Genomic DNA, 17,998 nt, shown 5'->3' with positions numbered 1-17,998 from the left:
GTGGACATGCAAAAAAATTAAGGAGTTTTGGAACATAATCTAAGATGAGCTTAAAAAAATGATTAAAGTATCCTTCATAAAAAAAACCAGAGGCTTTTCTCTTAGGGATACTTGGCCTAGACATACCAAAAATTGCGAGAGAAATATTCTTGTATGCTACTGTAACAGCAAGAATACTAATCGCAATGAATTGGAAAGGAGAGAAAATCCCAACAAAGTTGGAGTGGCAAAGTAAATTGATGGAGTTCGCCAAACTGGCAAAAAGGACAGACAAATTGAGAGGTAATACTGAACAAACATTTATTTGGAATTGGGACATGTATAAAAAAAATCTTAAAGATGATTGTACTAGTATAAATGTGGCAGGATTTGAATGACTTCTGTGTTACGATGGATATTTATAAGAAGATATATTATTGACAATTAAAAAGAAAATAGAGATTAATAGGGCACTAAATAAAATAAGAAGTAAATGCATGATGGGGTGGCAGGAAGTCGTAGGGAACAGAAGAATGTACAGTGAACAAATAATGTGATTTTCTTTTTGTATTTCTATTTTGATTATATATATATTTCTTTGTTATATCTTTTAATATTAATAAAGCATTAAAAAAGAACATATTCAGGAGACACGCTGGATGGGGAGGCAGGAATGTTTTGTTGTGCAAGAGACATCCTTGCACTGATTGCTCTTCTTTCTCCTTCTAATGTGTAATCCCGGAGTTTGGCAAACTTTAGTCCTTTATGTCCAATTTATTTAAGCATCTTCCACAATTCTTATAAAGTGGGTCAATAAACTTCATTTATAAAATAAAAATGGGATGAGGGGGGACTGCAAATATTCCACAAGTTTTGATCAACAATGCTTCTTTTACACCAGTTGAAATAGCCCATAATAATCACAGGATGGCACAGCAACACTTCTGTGGATAATCCTCCGCATGCACCTTGCGTTCCTTGCCATAAACATAGAAGGAGTAAGGTTTGCCATGCCATAAATATTGTACCCTGGTGAGAAGTATCAGCTCAATTGTTTGCCTCTGTAAAAACACAAAGAAGATACTTTCAGGGTCTAAACATCAGTGTATCGTTTACAGAAAAGTTCAAACCTGAATCGCTTTCTTTTATACATAGAAGATTTACAACAGTTAGGCACATTCTGAATACGGACATGCTGAGGCCCTATCTGGCAGGTATGGGGAATCTGGGACCCTCCTGACGTTCTTGTCCCAAACCACTGGGCATGCCTGCTGGGCTTACTTAAGCTGGAGCGCACCAACACCTGAAAAGCCAGAAGTTCCCCATCCTTATTCTCTGACCCAGCTATCCCTTAGCCTAGGGTGCTGCCAATGTAGGAACTTGGCCGAACAATATGGGAAAAGCCTACAAAGCTTAGGATGTTTGCAAGGGCACAGGCCAATGGAGGCCAGCAGGTGTATGAATTTCACCATGACCCTGCACTGGGGAAGGAAGCGCTCCAGGAAATTCTCTTGGATCACAGCACCGAAGACCATCGCCTCAGTGGTGATTCGGTTAATATTCACAGCACTTGCCTGCCTCAGTATCCGCCTTGTAGATGCAAACTGAGCTTGGTGTTGTTCAACGGCATAGCTGGAGGCTTGACTGACGCCAAAATCAGGGAAACTAATCACTGGATATACCTATGGAAAAACAAATTTCAAAGACATACAAATAGAAAACTGAAGTCCTAACCGAGGAGCAAGAGCAGGCTAGTCATTGTTTTATCACATTATGCAGACATGAAGCATAGCTGATCTCTAAAATACAACTGCATACCACCCAAGAAGAGCCTCTTGCCTGCACTGCGGACAGGTAAGTAAAACTACTATTGCCAATACGAGATGATGAAGCCAGGCTGTTTCTGGGCAGCCCAGTATATCCCTGTCCAGCCCTCTCTCTTTTACACAAAATTATCAGGAGAGTTCCCTGGGAAGAGAGTTTAGTAAACCACTCTGTGGGAAGAGGGATTAGTAAACCACTGTAGCCCTAACAACTCTGAGCTTCCTTAACCAAAGACAGTTCCCAGGATTCCTTGGGGGAAAGCCATGACTGTTTAATGTGGTGTGATGCTGTTTTCAACGTCTAGTGGAAATGGGAGCCAGAGAGAGGTTGGGTTCCCACTTTGGCACTTCTAATGCTCTGGCAGCCCAGTGCCAAAACAAGCCCCAGCGTGGGCCTCCACAGAAAAATGTGTTGCCATTTGACAAATGCACTACTGAAGTGGGCCAAGTGCCACTGTCACCCAACACCAAAATTTCCACAGTTCCATGACTGGAAGGAGGAGCACAGAGATTGTTCTCCCTTGGGTTGCCCCACCCACATCCTCCCCAGCCAGGAAGAAAATGGGGGATTGTCCCTGACTTCGTGCAGAGCGATAGGTCCACAAGGTTTGCCTTGGCTATCAAGGCCAGCAATAGTTTGGGAGCTATGAGGGTGCTTTAGAAAATGTATACCCCAGCCTCATACAAACTATACACATGTTTTCTGGAAATGCCATTAAGATGCAAAATCTTCAAATCATGTCTTAACAAATCACTGGGTATGAAAAGCTTTTTTTAATCCAATAAATGTATTATTAAGCTATTTGTAAGATTGCGTTTAAACCACCATTCCTGTCTAAAGTTATTTTCTGACTGCCACTGTTGGGGTTGGGGACAGGAAGCCCTGGTCAGAAGGGTTTCTTAGGATCTAGGATGCAGCAACGATATATAAGATAACTTGTTATGTCAGAGCTAGAACACAAATCTGTCAAAAAATGGGCATATGGCTAGTTCTAAAATAGTAGGATCGCTGTACAATTTGGCTGTAAGCTACCCAGTGGGCAGAGGCATAGAATGGGGGGTGCCAGGGGACAATTTTGAGAGGGGGCGCCTGTCATCGGAGCCTGGCTCTGTGTCACAAGGAGCTGCACCTTGGCTACGGCGCTTGTGCCAGGCGCAGCTCCACCCTGAACCGGGGGAGGAGAGCAGGCCGTGACACACCTCGCACCCAGCGGCAGCAGCTCTTTCGCCAGGTCACTTCTGACTTGGAGGCAGAGAGTGGCCCTCCCTGGCTGCGGCAAGGCACACCCAGTCAAAGCGGCTCCATCACCAGGTCTCAGAGAGAAGAGTCGGCAGCAATGCCTCCTTGGCTGCGAGGCGCCTCGTGCCCAGCTGCAGTAGCTCTGCCACCAGGTCACTACTGACCTGGTGGTGGAGAGCATCCCATCTCAGTCGCGGTGAGATGCGCCCGGCCTCAGGAGCTTCACCTCCACTGCCAGGTCAGGCCTGACCTGGTAGCAGAGAGCAGGGGGGTAAAGGGCTTATGTTCCGCCGCTGCCAGTGGGTTTCCTGAAAGATGCAATTGAACTAGTATCACTTTATGAATGAATGAAAACTTGTTTACAGCCATAGGCCTCTGCAACCTTTCTATCACGCTAAATCTTTCAAAGGCTCTGGATGACTTTACAAACATGTTGCATTCGTACCTGTGTATTTTTGTAGGGCTACAATTACTTTTATGATTGCTTGTGTGTTGTGGCCCAGGGTGAGAGAGAGGCAGCAGAGGTTGGAGTGGGGTGGGGGAAGATTTATGTGTCTGGGGGACATTATATGGTGAAATATGGTCCACCAATTAATTAACTGTCAACACTTAAGTTGGTTCCTTTTCAAGTCCTGCCTCTCTTTGCATTACTGCTTTTGCTGAAAGCATTTCATTACCATAGGGCTGTCATCAACAAACAACGTCTCTCCAGTAACCGTTTTGAAGAGTTCAATAGGAAATCCAGATCTTTCATCTGCCACATATTCATAAACGTTGTTCTTCCTATGAAGGCAAAAGGCAGGAGAGTTGCAATGACAACACAGCACAACGGCCTTCTCAAACCAAACGCTCTCAAAATGGCTCCCCTGCTATGTAAGCTTTTTACGTGGGGTCAAAGAGCCGGCCCAATCTCCAACATAAATCAAACACAGTGCAGTCCCATGGGGGAACTGAACCACATCAGGCGCTGACCATAAATTTATGAAGTCACAAAACTGGCACAATGCTCAGATCAGTTGAGTAACCATTTCTAGCATTTATACTGGATCGGTTCACTCATGATACTGAAGGTAAAACTCAGGCAGCTCTGGTAGGCAGAGCCAATTTTCCACGCAGTTAGAAGCGGCCTCCCCTTTCCACCACAGTCTATTTTGACAAGACTTGCCATTCAACTTGCAGCTCAATGAACGACAGCAGTTGTCCTTTTCCTGCACAATCGTTGCAGACTGTTTTTCCCATACCAGAACACTCCTGGCAACTGTAAATAAAATGCAATAAAACACAAGGTGCGATAAAATGTAATGAAACTACTCAGCATAAAGCTTGGTACTTTGTGAGCCCGGCTGAAACACACACACAAAAAAGGAAAGGATAATCCGGCAAAACCAATGGAATAGAGGTTTCTCAGTTCTAGAGCCGGCGTCTTGTTTCGTTTTTCTGTTGGGAAATGGCGCCATCTCCTGGGCCTCAGGACGCATAACAAGCTGAGCTTCTTTTTCAGTTAGGAACGTTTCCCAGTTTGGCCAATACTAGTCAGGGGATGGCAACCCTGTTTCTACTCTCTTGAATACACTTAGCCAACACAGGCACACAGAGACATGCAGTGTGGCATGCCCCATAGTTTGGGTTAAGGGCTGGAAATCTGCTTCATTTGCTTTCTTCGGATCCTTCTATTTCATACATATCCCTAAGGCAGCCTTTCGTTCATATGTATTTTTCCACCACGGAGCTCCCACAGGCTTCCATACGCCCCCCCCAACTAGGCACAGACCAGCTTTAGCTTCAGGGAGGCTGCTGCATCATCATCGCAATTTTATATGTACACAGAAAAACTCATAAAGATTAAAAGGACAGATCACCATACAGTGGTACCTCAGGTTACATACACTTCAGGTTACATACGCTTCAGGTTACAGCCTCCGCTAACCCAGAAATAGTGCTTCAGGTTAAGAACTTTGCTTCAGGATGAGAACAGAAATCGTGCTCTGGCGGCACAGCGGCAGCAGGAGGCCTCATTAGCTAAAGTGGTGCTTCAGGTTAAGAACGGACCTGCGGAACGAATTAAGTACTTAACCTGAGGTACCACTGTATTCTTAACTGCCTGCATGTGCCTGGGACCAATGGGGAGGTGAAAGGTAAGGCCTGCAGGATCTTTTCTCCATTCTCTTGAGGGCTGTCTAACTTTTTACGCTAATTCAAATTTTGGAAAACAACTGCACACGTCTCTGCGAAAAATCATGAAACAGAAGAGACTTCCATTTATATTTCTAGTTTCTCCGACAGTTACACTATAGCCCTCATTCCAGGGTGCTGCCATTAGGCAACTCCTTTTGCTTTATTTTACATTTGGGCACAAATTCCTTCCCAAGTGCAAAATACATTTGAATCAATTCAGTTACAGAAAGATCTAGGACAATACTTCCTATACTTTTAATTTTAAAAAATTAACTTAGGGTATTTAAAGTCCTTCACATGCAGTATTTCAAACATTTGCACACCTCTGAAGGTAAGCTAAGTCTTATTATTCTGCAGATGTCTCTTTCATCCCGCAGCTTTCCCAAGGCCAATGAATGAGGCTGACCACCCATGATATCTATAAAACACATACAAAACATATTACTTTCCTCAAAGAATTATGGGTGCTGTAGTTTGTTGGGCGTTGTTGGGAATTTTAATTCTGAGAGGAGAAACCCACAGTGCCCAAAATTCTTTGAGGGAAAGAATGTGCTTTGAATGTGCTTTTAAGGTATATAGTGTGTATACAGCCTCAGTTCACAGCAAAGGCAAGATTTGAAGCAAAGACTTCCTGGTCTCTGTTGAACCTATAGCCTGAAGCTCCACCATAAGATTGTCCATGGTATCTCACGTATAGAGGACCAGGAAGGAGTGCAATTGTCACACATAGTGCAACACTCAAACCCCACAGTGAAAATAAAAATGAGCATCTTCTTCATATATTTGCAGATTGACTCACGCACTTTTCAAGTCCACTTCCCATACATTGGTCACATGTTTCATCCACAAACCGGACTCCTCTTCCATGACATCTCCCACACTGTTGCTGTTCGGATTTAATGTTAGACAAAAGAGCCAGAAATAAGCAGGGTATCGCCAAACAAAACACTCATTGGACAAAATCAGATCTCCATGATCATCTTTAACAAGGAATCACTTCACTACTTTCTCTATCAGTCATTAAGGTGCTATCTGCCGAAGCATCTTGTAACACCCTGTGGAAGTAGATGGAGAAGCCCAAGGTACCAACTTTGTACATATCCCCAATGAGGACATTGTTGCAAAGAGGTGTCCCTATGGGAAAATGGACCACAAAGTCAGCTGTAACTGTAGATCTGTCAGAAATGTTGGCTAGATCCAAGCCTTCTCAATTCTACCTGCTTCTGGTGGTTCTCAAGACAAGACAATCTTGGGTGACTTGCTTGTGGAAAACAAGGGGGACTATCTCCCCACCCCACCCCAGAAATCAGATTCCACTCTCCACCAAGTGTATTATTTTAGTGCCCTATGAACCTCAAACTGCTGCCATCTGATCTGTTTCCTGCAAATCATGAAATGTGGTGCTGAAGTATGAGGGGAAGGGTCAATCCTGAAGAGCACTTTATCTTGGTCAAAAATCCAAAGGTCTTCCCTCTGTGACAGAGGACTTCCCTGTCTCATAGACCCAACCAGGCTGATTCCATCCAAGTGTGAGGTGTTGACCTTCTCCTCCTGCTTTCTTAACACTGCCTAGATGCAGCTGGAGATTTCTTGCCTCTTAACAAGAGAAGCTGCCCAGTTCCATCAGTCTGTGAAATGATACTCTATTCGATTCCACCATACTTCATCCCTTTCTATTTTCACAAGGCATGTAAAAATGTAGGTTTTTAAAAATAAAAATAAACTTTTTTCTGAATTAACTGATTAAAAATTGATGGAAGGGTTGTTAGTCGCAACTTTTATCAATTTTGGGTAGTGTTGCAACGTTTACTTTAATTAATATTTCTCACATCCATGATTACGTAGTCAGTCGTTTTAATTGTTCTCTGTTCTGAGCTTCCAAATATGGAAGAAAAACCAGCGTAGAAAACCTATACCCCAGACATCCAGTACAATTGCTGTATCAAATATTTACTGGCTTTCTGGTTTATATCTCTTGGGTTCCAATTTTGTTCTACTATTCAACATCCCATCAGCTGTTTAAACAAAAGACATGTTGCTTCCTCCTCCACCTTTTATTTTCTCATCTGTGTTCTCACCTTTCTACAAAACAAAAACTCCACACTAAGCACAACTACTTACCTTGCTGTTGCCATTGCATTTATTGCAGTGACGTCTACCAGTCGATCCACATGTCGGGCAAGCCTTCAAAATCAAAGAAAGGAGAACGTTAAAACGGAGCCAGCAGCTTTTATTTGGACCTGGGTGGTCTGGAAATACTATGCTGCTCATAATCAGAGCAGGCAATGTTAAGAGGATCTGGTGAGCTTCCATTTGATTTACATTAAACTATGGCCACATTCATAACATACATTCAAAGTGTTATGGTGCCACTTTAAACAGCCATGGCTCCCCTCCCCCCAAGAATTCTAGGAACCGGAGTTTGTTATGGGTGCTGAACTGCAACAAGACCTTGAAGATTCCCACCCAGGTCTTCTACTGTCAGAAGGTTCGGAATTTCAATCTCAGCCACAGCCTTATGATTTCTGTGCTTGCAGACATTGGGCTAAGGCAGAACCTAGCTGTTACAGCCAACAAGATGGAGAACACCCAACATAGGCTCTTCCAGTGCACAAACCTTGGGACGGGGTCACAATGTCTTCCATTCCCAGAGCTACCATTTCCAGAGCGAATTAATAAGAATTTCCTCTTCATGGGGAACTCTGGACATGGTACAGTTGTAGCTTGGATCCCAAATGCCCTGGTACTTGGACATTTCTGCTCCCTAACGCCGCAAACCCAGAAGTGAGTGTTCCGGTTTGCGAACATTCTTTGGAACCCAAACGTCCGATGGGGTTTCTGCAGCTTCCGATTGGCTGCAGGAGCTTCCTGCAGCCAATCAGAAGCACCGCTTTGGTTTCCAAACATTTTGAAAGTTGAACGGACTTCCAAAACAGATTCCCTTTGACTTCCAAGGTACGACAGTAGTTCTGTGAAGGAAACATGTGGCTCCTAACAATGCTCAGCACCTTTAACAAACCACAGCTCCCATAATTCTTTGAGGGAATCTATGAGCGTTTAAATTAGTATGGCGATGCTTTAAATGTATCGTATGACTTTCCTTTCTTGCTTGACTTTCCTTCAGTCATCTCATCTGAATACAAAGCTCTTTTACCTCCAAAATTACGCAACTCTCTAGTTACTCGGGTCACATAATGATCCACCTAAATGCCTATACATACATTTCTGCACAAACTCTTACCAGTAAACCTGTGTACAATTTGCAACAACATTCCTCTGTCACTTCTTTCTGCTCTTATATCCCATTATAAATCTGATCGTGAACTTAGTTCCTTCAGTCTGCTGCCTGAGAAACTCCAAAGTGCTGCTTCCCTCTTACGTGACTCTAGCCCACAGTCACTGGCTGCTTCTCATAAATCTCTCCCACAACAGGAACAACTCGGAGATCATAATTGCCTTGTACTTAAGGACAACAGTATAAGCGACAGAGTAAGGACAAGAGTATAAGCTACTGGCCGCTAGAGAGTTGGGGAAGCAGTCCCTGACCTCCCTCACAGACACAGCACAAAATCAGGGCCTCAAGCTACAACCCGGCATGTACACTTACCTGGCAGTAAGCCCCACTGAGTTCAATGGGAGTTACCTTGAAGAAAAAAGGCACAGGACTGTGCCAAAGAGGAGGGGAAGGGTTCTGGCCAGACAAAATGCATGGGCCTATGTCAGGCATGTCCAAAGTCCGTCCTGGGGGCCCCTGTGGCAGTTTATTTTCCTGGGGTAAAATCCTAAAAAAAAGCTCGACAACTTTGGACTGGAGTCTGGACACCACTGGCCTATGTATACCACCATTTCCATTGACATTGATACATTAGCTCTGTACCGTTAATGCTGATGTGTGAGGCACTCTGATTCTCTGGGTTTTCTCTCGGAACATGCCAGGAGAGTCTGCTCTCATATCCCAAGGCAAAGGAGGTGTCCCACGCAGGTAGGAATCTACTGCTCCACCTGGTGTAAGAAAGCTGCACTTACACTACCATCTGGCTTGGCCTCAGAGAAGCTTATGTTTTCCAATGCACAATACAAGCAAAATAAGAGCATGCATAACAGCCGCTACAGCAAAATGATAGTTTGCTATTGGGAGCCAGCTTTCATCATCACGATTGTCACCAGCATTTCAACAATTAATTTACTGCTTAATCAGTCATCTCTAAGCAGTGTACTTCCTCCCCTCACAAGAGAGTGACGTCCTCATCCGTTCTTCCCCATGGTTTACCTTTGTATGGATTACAGTGCAAACTATGCTTCAAAATCAATAGCGTAGCTTCCCATTTTCAAACTATCATTTTCCAGGAGCCAGTGTTGCAAAGGTGCCCTGATTTTAATGCCACCTCTTTTGCTTAACAAACACAAACAAAATTACTTCTTTAAAATTACACCAATTATAAATTTACCGCATTTTTGTTTCCCCAACTTTTCAGTTAATAACTAGAGTGACCTAAATTCTTTTCTCTACTTAGAAATATAGACCCATTAGTTTACCTGATCTCACTAAGAAAATCTGTGCTACATATCTAATATCAATTATGGGCTGGAAAGCAACCAAGGACATATCGTCTTATGAGCAAACAGGCATCCAAGTTGTAAGATCAACAACTGATCACTGCTTCATTTCATGTTGTATTGTACAGAAATATCCTTAAAATTGCTCTCAGACTTTGTATGTGACCTTCGTCAGTCTCAGGACTTCTTCTGATACCTTACAAAGACAATGACCTCAGAAGAAACAGATAATTTTCTTCTGCACTTTATACAGTACAGTCTCATCTTACCAATGTTTCATTTAATGTCAGGATGGGTGTCTTTGAGGAACTCTCCAATTCTACCAAAACTGTGAACGGCATCCATCTTTAGCTATACAATTGTACCTTGGATCCTGAACGCCTTGTTGAGTCGAACGTTTTGGCTCCTGAACACCACAAACCAGAAGTGAGTGTTCCAGTTTGTGAACGTTCTTTGGAACCCGAACATATAACGTGACTTCCGTGGCTTCCTGAGGCCAATTGGAAGCCACGCCTTAGTTTCGGAAAGTTTTAGAAGTTGAACAGACTTCCAGAACGAATTCCATTCAACTTCCGAAGTACCACCATACCTTGTTTTCAGGGCATACAGAAATGGAGAGATAAGGTGGTCTATACTAAAGCCCAGTTCCATCTGATACTTTCAGATGTTTTAGAACAAAGGTACACAAATATTTTTTAAACGTATCTATCCTTTTGGGTTGAAGGCCTTGTTAAATATTATTATACCAAGTCCTTTACATAATGCATTGAGAAAGCAATAAAAGCTGGCTCCTGTAAAATTCCTCTCAGGTTGCTACCCAAATTCCCACCACCTGCTGACACAGCCTTTTGTGGAGTGGCAGAGCCTTCACAACATCCTCAGCTACTCAGTGGCCATAGAATTGGGGGTGGGGGCAGGAAAAGCTGGCTTAATGTCACCTGATGCCTGCTGTTAGACCAGCTTATGATCCATTGCATCCCAGGCCAGCTCAGCCCCATTCCCACCCTTGGAAACCCATTTCAAGGCCCTCTGCTGGGTATCCACAGGGATAATGTCAACGGGACTCCTGCCTGCCCAACTGGTGACTGGCAGGAGGCCAGCTCAGCCGGCCGAAGTCAAAGGAGATGAACCACACTGTGAAGTGTTTGGATGGCTCAGTCTGGCTTAAGTGGGGCTGGATTGTAGAGTAGCAAAGCAGCACTTACCCCCATAAGGTTCTGTCTTCCATTCAGAGGATCTTGATTCAGTGAAGGTCTCCAGTTTATACTAAGAAACAACTTTCAAGAATTAAACACTTAAGAAATAGTCAGCAGATTTTTAAAACTGGCTTAGGGAAATTACATAGGGAAGCAACACCTTAAAATGTCTCTGGTTAGAGCCAACACAAAGCAACCACCAGAAAACTACAAAACAGTACAAGTAAAATGCATCTCTTATACATTAATTCAAAATGGTTATAGATACTAAAAAAACAGAATGTTTTCATGCTAATATAAAAGAACTGCAGATACTGAAAAAATAAATGGCAAAAGCTAATGAAAATAAATCCATAAATGTGTATCCATTTTGAACAGCGCATAGAAATGTTCATGCAACAGTTTTTGCTAGCAAAAGCATTGCTTTGAGACGGGCAAGATATCCAGCAACGTTGGTACTAGATTAAAAAGTTCGGAAACATTCATGAAGGTAACAATCCCAAGAAGAACCAGAAATGTTAGTTATCCTTCAGAATCACCTGCCAGCTCTGATATGTCTCTGGAGAAAGGACTTGATTCCATGCCTAGTGAACTTTGTAAAAGTTATGTCTTTTCAGACAGGTTAGGCCAGGGATGAGGAACTTGCAGCCCTCCAGATGTTTCTGAATTCCTATTCAGCTCCAGCCAACACAGCTGATGGTCAACGATGATGGAAGCTGGAGTCCATCAACACCTCAAGGACAACAGGTCCCCCAACTCTGGTTGAAGTAGTGACCCATGCAGTGGCCAAAGGGAAAATTCAATTTGCAAAATTCTTTCTCTTTATTATTTTTCCTTTATGTGCCTTAAACAAACACAACCTTCTGCTGCACCACAGCACCACAGAATAACTTCAAGCACTCTATTACCTCCACAGTCCAAGTGGGCACCTCATAATTTAGGCAAAAGGGGCACTGCCATCAGTTTGCATTGGTAGTTAAATGCCCTTTATGAAGTATCCCTAATTTTCACATACACACTTAGCTATGTCATTGCAGACAGCACAGTAAGATCTGGGGTTAGGAATGAATGATACCGTTTATTGTTTGTTTATTCTTTGAAAGGACCTTCCACACTCAAGGCAGCTAATCATTAAGAATATAAACATAGTAAACAAAATAAATAAATGGCAGCGGCAGTGGCTGGTGTGCTGTAGTTGGGAAGAAACGCAGAACCACCTTCCCAACACCAGCGTCACTGCGGCTTACCTGGATGGCACTGGGGCAAGGTGGTGGTGTGGTTGGGGCAGGTGTGTTGGATTGACAATGCCTCTGCCTCCACCATACCAGCTGCTCCTGCATAACTATACTATTACCAATATATACTGCTTACTCTGTAGGTATTGAATAACTGTAGGTCATTAAACACCATCTCTTTGGCTGGGTCTGTGCTGTAGCAGCACTTGCTGGAAGCGTACTGGATAAAAGCTTCTTTGGCCTCATCTTCTGAAATGGCAGGAACGCTGTAGGAAAGGACGAAAAGGAGGGATAAGCAAAATTGACCGCCAACCTTCCCATGGCCCTCTTTGTCTGGTGGGGGGGGGGGACCTCAGGGTCAAGAGCCAAATATGCACGCCATATCTCTTTTTTCTGGCCCTCACAACTCTCCCCAGGCCTGGTTAGAATATGTCTTTGAAGTTTGAAAACACCTCGTGAATTTCTGAATGGAGGCTGGGGAGAGATGCGTGAGTGTCTGTGGAAACTAGCCTACTGAACAAAGGTGAAATCTGCATGCCCTGCTTGGCCCCACCCACACCACTGTCATGTGACCCTGAGAAGGAAGTCCACAACAGAATGCGTAACAGTATCCACTTACTTCCACGTTCTCTGGGGCGGCTGTTGTCCACCTCCATGTCCAAGAAACAAGTTAGGCGGAGGCAGGCAATGTTTTCCTCCTGTAAAGGAATGGGGTTCGGGTAAGAACAGCAGGATAAGCAGTTGTGAATGTTCTCAGGTCTCATGAGCAACGTGCTAGAAGAAAGTTCTCCTTGGCAATAGCAGAAAGGAACATTCATGCAGTGGGTGTTGAACTTGGCCAGGTAGCGGATCAGCAACCACTGCAGATCTCGGAGACGCTGACAAGGCCTTACTCCTGTTAGCAATCATGCTGCAGTATCCTGCACTAACTGCAGTTTCTGGATCAAGCACAAGGGAAGCATCTTAAAAACTAGCACTTGTATTACAGCATACACCAGTGGTCAGCAAGGTTTACCTTGCCTGGGCCAGTTCACTCCAGCGGAGATCCTTCCACGGGCAAGAGCGCATGTGCACATGAGCGCGCACGGCCGCGATTTCTGGCGTCTGTGCAGACACGATTTCCAGTGTCTGCATCTGCACAGACGTGATTTTCGGAGACTGAGCATGTGCAGATGCTATTTCCAGCACCGCAGAAGCGAGTCCCCGCACCATGCCGCGCTGGTTTAGCGTAGCGTGCAGGGACTCACCAAGCGGGTGGCTCGGTTTGGGGGCGGCTCGTGGGCCAGTTAAACGACCCCCATGGGCTGCTTGTGGGCCATGGGCCTTAGGTTGCCTACCACTGGCATACACTTTAGGGAACTAGGGTCCACACCAACAAGGGCTTGCCTGCAGCGGTTGTGCCTTCATAGCCAGATATGGTGCCTGTGTTATACACAGGAGCAGCATAAGGTCCTGGCATCTCAGCCATGTCTGTAGGAATGGCGGCACCTACAAAAAAGTTAGGGAAAAGGAAGACGTTGAACATTGTCATCCCTCAAACATATAATGAATCGTACGGAACACTGAAACCTAAATGTAGGATTTCGTCTTTATTACACAAGTGATAGGTCAAGGGTTTGGCACCAGTGGGTACCTTTGGGATTTGAGAAAGTGCCATGGTCACCAAATGTAAGGAGGACGTAGCAATGCTGAGCCAATGCAAACAAGAACTGAGAAGGAAGGGCAAATTTCTCATGCATCATGGATATTTATCAAGACCTTACACAGGCACAAGAGGTGGTGCCAGTGGGCATGCTAGCACCTGCAGCCACGTTGGCAAGCCCTGGTAAACTAGGATTTAGGGTGACATCTGAATGGAGCCAAGGTTAACAAGGATAATTAATGCCTGCAGTGTCTTGCTTTTCATACCGAACGTCCACTGAGCAGATGTCTGTCCAACAGTTCCGTATGTCTGAGTTGGTACTCTAGCAGGAGAAAGTAAAAAAGAGTGTAATGCACAATAACAAACATAAATGAGCGGCTTAGCGTACAAAAAGCAGAAATAGATGCAGTCAATTTAAAATCCTTATAGAGTGCAGTTGTGGATGCGATTTTAACACTGTCAGATGAAGGTCTGAAGCCGTAGGTGCTTAACACTTTATATATAAAGTCAAGGCTGGCTTCATACGACCATTTTTTCAGCAACAAACTGATTGTTTAAAAAAAGAAATTGTGAGCTGCCGTTTTAGTTGATTTGAAAAGCCCTAAAGCCACAATATAATAATACCTTTATTGGCATAGTATTAGTATTGTAATGCCTTTATTATGACTAACTGAATCGTCATAAAGTAGAGAACAAGCTTTTGAGTTCTTGAGAACTCTTTCAACAGACTTTGGGAGTGAGTCCCAATGTTTATCCATTGCCAAATGACAAAGTACATTCTTTTATTTGCCCTGAATCTTCCAGCAATCAGCTGCATTTCATGTCTACAAGTTGCAGTGTTATGAGAAGGGTAGGAAAACTTTTCTCCATGCGGTACAACTTTATCACTTTTTCTCCAAACTAAAAAGTCCCAAACATTGCAACCTTTCTGCACGGGGGAATTGCTCCTTCCTGTGCAGAAAGTTGCATTTTGATCATTTAGGTTGCCCTTTTTTGAAACTTTTCCTCCTCCCCTCCCTTTTTTAAAAAAACTTAATGTTATTAAGGTTTATAGAGAAAAATATAAAACAAAAAGATATTAAGTTTTGTATTTTGGGGGGGGGGAATACAAAAAGATACTAAGTTTTGTATCCCCTCCCCTCTTTTCTGAAACTTTTCCAACTTGCAATATCCTGTTTGCAGTGGGGCTTTTACATTCTCATGTCTGACACCCGGAGGTCGACATGTTCTGTATCAGAGTTAAGGGAATCTCTGCAGAAGTACGCATGCTCTGCTTGTCAGAGGTTCCCGGTTCGATCCCCGGTATCCCCAGGCAAGGCTAGGAAAGACACTCTTGCCCTGTGTCTCAAGCTCACTTCCAGTGGCTGAGCATCTCCAGGAAGGGCTGGCAAGGAGCCCATCCTGAAACCCTGTGGAGAGCGAGATGGCGTCAGCATACTTCCCTATGTCTCCCCAACAGGGGTGGAGAACCCCCGGTCACATGCCGTATGAGGAAACTTCCCATGTCCCTAGGAAAAGAAGCTAATTTCCCGGAGCTATTTGTTTTTGCTTCTGTGGTTTTTGTTGTTTTGGGGAGGTGCTTGGCTTGGGGACGAATTCAAGCCCTGCTAGCTGTGGAAATGAAAGCGGGCCGCCTCCATTGACATGGGCGCGGCGCGGCGCGCACAGCCTAGGGAGCAGAGACAGGAGGGGCGCCTTCCTTCCGCGGCTACGTTGCCTTGCGCGCTTTTGCGCGCCTCTCCTGTTCGCCCGCAGCAAAAGCGCCTCTGGAAGCAGCTTTTTTCCTGCGCAAAAAAAGCCCCCTTTGCAGCTTTCTTGGCAGAAAGAATCAACACGTGGGCAACGGGGACTTTCTTTCCCCTTTACTTCGTCTCAGCATGAATTTAAAGGAATGGCGAGGAGGGAGAGGGTGGGGAGGACGGGCAGCTTTCAAGGGCAGCGGAGAAGAGGGGGGGAAGCGGGTCCCGACGAGGGGGATTTTTGCAAAAGGCTCTCACCGGATTCCCTGACGGCCGTCCGCCATCGCTTCTAGCAAACCATCTCGAGCAGGGGAACAACCAACCTTTGCCCCGTCTCTCTTTACTTTCTCTTTCCGGATCCCTCTTTGGCCAGCCTTGCGTAACTTTCTGTTTCATATAAGCTGCGGAAATGTGGACGGCGGAGAAGCAGAAAAAGGAGGAAGCGAGAGGAAGGCGAAATGGACAGGAGTTCCCCTATTCCTAGGCCCATTCTCATGTTATTTCAGACCCTCCAAGCGTCCCTTTTTCCCTGGAACGTCCTTGATTTACAGAAGCCGTCCTGATTTCTGATTTGATCCCGCTTTCCCTTAGGACAGGCTTCCTCAAACTCGGCCCTCCAGATGTCTTGGGACTACAACTCCCATGATCCCTAGCTAGCAGGACCAGTGGTCGGGGTGATGGGAATTGTAGTCTCAAAACATCTGGAGGGCTGAGGTTGAGGAAGCCTGCCTTAGGATGTCCTTATTTTCATTAGAGAAATGTTGGAGGGTATATCATTTGTGTGTAGAGCCAAGGGCATAGCCGGGGAGGGGGGGAGACGAGGGAGCCCCCCCATCAAAGAAATAACTAAAAAACACTTAACTAAAAGCAAAATAAAAAAAATCCTTCCAGTAGCACCTTTAAGACCAACTAAGTTAGTTCTTGGTATGAGCTTTCGTGTGCAAGCACACTTCTTCAGATACCATCCTGAAGAAGTATCTGAAGAAGTGTGCTTGCACACGAAAGCTCATACCAAGAACTAACTTAGTTGGTCTTAAAGGTGCTACTGGAAGGATTTTTTTTATTTTGACTATGGCAGACCAACACGGCTACCTATCGTTAACTAAAAGCAGAAATTGTAGAAATAATTTGACAGATTTTTCCAAGCACTTGGGGTCAAAAGAAAGTACAGTGGTACCTCAGGTTACATATGCTTCAGGTTACATACGCTTCAGGTTACACACTCCACTAACCCAGAAATAGTGCTTCAGGTTAAGAACTTTGCTTCAGGATAAGAACAGAAATTGGGCTTCGGCGGCGTGGTGGCAGCAGGAGGACCCATTAGCTAAAGTGGTGCTTCAGGTTAAGAACAGTTTCAGGTTAAGAACGGACCTCCAGAACGAATTAAGTACTTAATCCAAGATACCACTGTAGTTTAAAACTGTTGTTGAGACATTTCATTCAGAATCTGCTATATAGAGCCTGGCAGAGGATGGTGACCAGGGCCGGATTTAGGTTTGATGAGACCCTAAGTTACTGAAGGTAATGGGGCCCTTTATATGTCCAGCTGTCCTTTGTCAACAACAAAATAGCGCTATTTTTTCTGTTGAATATATGCTTTATGGTAATTTATGGACCTAATAGGTATCTAAAGTCATTTGCACATAACAAAATATGTATTTCATCAGAGTAACTGCTGAACTGAAATACAATTAAGAAGTATATTAATAGTGAAATGATTATTAAGCTCTAATTTAAAATGATTTTTTATTCATAGCCAACTTAGTAATGCAAACACATTGGCATTTGGCAATAACAAAAGTTCCTTTAGAAACACAATTTACAAAGACTCATAATCTAGTCTCTGGAAACTTGGCATAACATGAAATAATAATAGGTGTAAATGTATGATGCAAACTACTAATAATTATAAATAGCTTTATTAATATGAAATTAAGTGTTATAACCTGTACAATGCATTTTTATATAATATCAATATCACCATAGTAGTCTACACTGTTCATTGGGACAGCAGACCTTTGTATCCTGTTACACTTAGTGAGTGTAAAAGACAATATTTCTAGTAATATGTCACATTCATAAATAATACCAATACTAGACACGCCTGTAGTTCAAAAAATTATTTAACAGGACTGATTATATAGCGGGAAGGTAATCGGCGTTTCCGTGTGCTGCGCTGGTGCTGGCTCGCCAGAGCAGCTTCGTCACGCTGGCCATGTGACCCGGAAGTGTCTCCGGACAGCGCTGGCCCCCGGCCTTTTAAGTGAGATGGGCGCACAACCCTAGAGTCAGACATGACTGGCCCGTACGGGCAGGGGTACCTTTACCTTTACCTTTTAAGTGTTATAACCTGTACAATGCATTTTTATATAATATCAATATCACCATAGTACTCTACACTGTTCATTGGGA

The 17,998-nt window shown here is 44.1% G+C and overlaps 1 protein-coding gene across 1 annotated transcript; it reads right to left on the bottom strand.

Annotated features, from left to right (window-relative positions):
- Positions 1–275: 275 nt before the first annotated feature.
- Positions 276–15,947, bottom strand: LOC308471618 (protein SSUH2 homolog). The gene is made up of 13 exons (XM_080995850.1): positions 15,845–15,947; positions 14,114–14,169; positions 13,592–13,693; positions 12,825–12,903; positions 12,342–12,471; positions 10,980–11,040; positions 9,095–9,219; positions 7,339–7,401; positions 6,021–6,103; positions 4,204–4,300; positions 3,720–3,821; positions 1,554–1,661; positions 276–1,040 (listed from the first exon to the last, which is right to left on the bottom strand). Exons 1-13 carry the CDS (start codon positions 15,868–15,870, stop codon positions 900–902), a joined length of 1,173 nt encoding a protein of 390 aa, XP_080851976.1. The 5' UTR covers positions 15,871–15,947; the 3' UTR covers positions 276–899.
- Positions 15,948–17,998: the final 2,051 nt, after the last annotated feature.

The sequence above is a fragment of the Podarcis pityusensis genome (assembly GCF_964106645.2).
Source record: "Podarcis pityusensis genome assembly, chromosome: 2".
In the NCBI taxonomy this organism is placed as follows: domain Eukaryota; kingdom Metazoa; phylum Chordata; class Lepidosauria; order Squamata; family Lacertidae; genus Podarcis; species Podarcis pityusensis.
The sequence above is the reverse complement of the archived record's forward strand: the minus strand, read 5'-3'. Positions and strand labels throughout refer to the sequence as shown.

Excerpts from the sequence above, each read along its gene's own strand:
- LOC308471618 (XM_080995850.1), bottom strand. The coding sequence starts at position 15,870 with ATGGCGGACGGCCGTCAGGGAATCCG. Across the intron at positions 6,104-7,338 it reads AATGCAATGGCAACAGCAAG|CAACAGTGTGGGAGATGTCA; the intron begins GTAAGTAGTTGT and ends AAATCCGAACAG. Across the intron at positions 4,301-6,020 it reads ATGGGAAGTGGACTTGAAAA|TTGCCAGGAGTGTTCTGGTA; the intron begins GTGCGTGAGTCA and ends TTTTATTTACAG.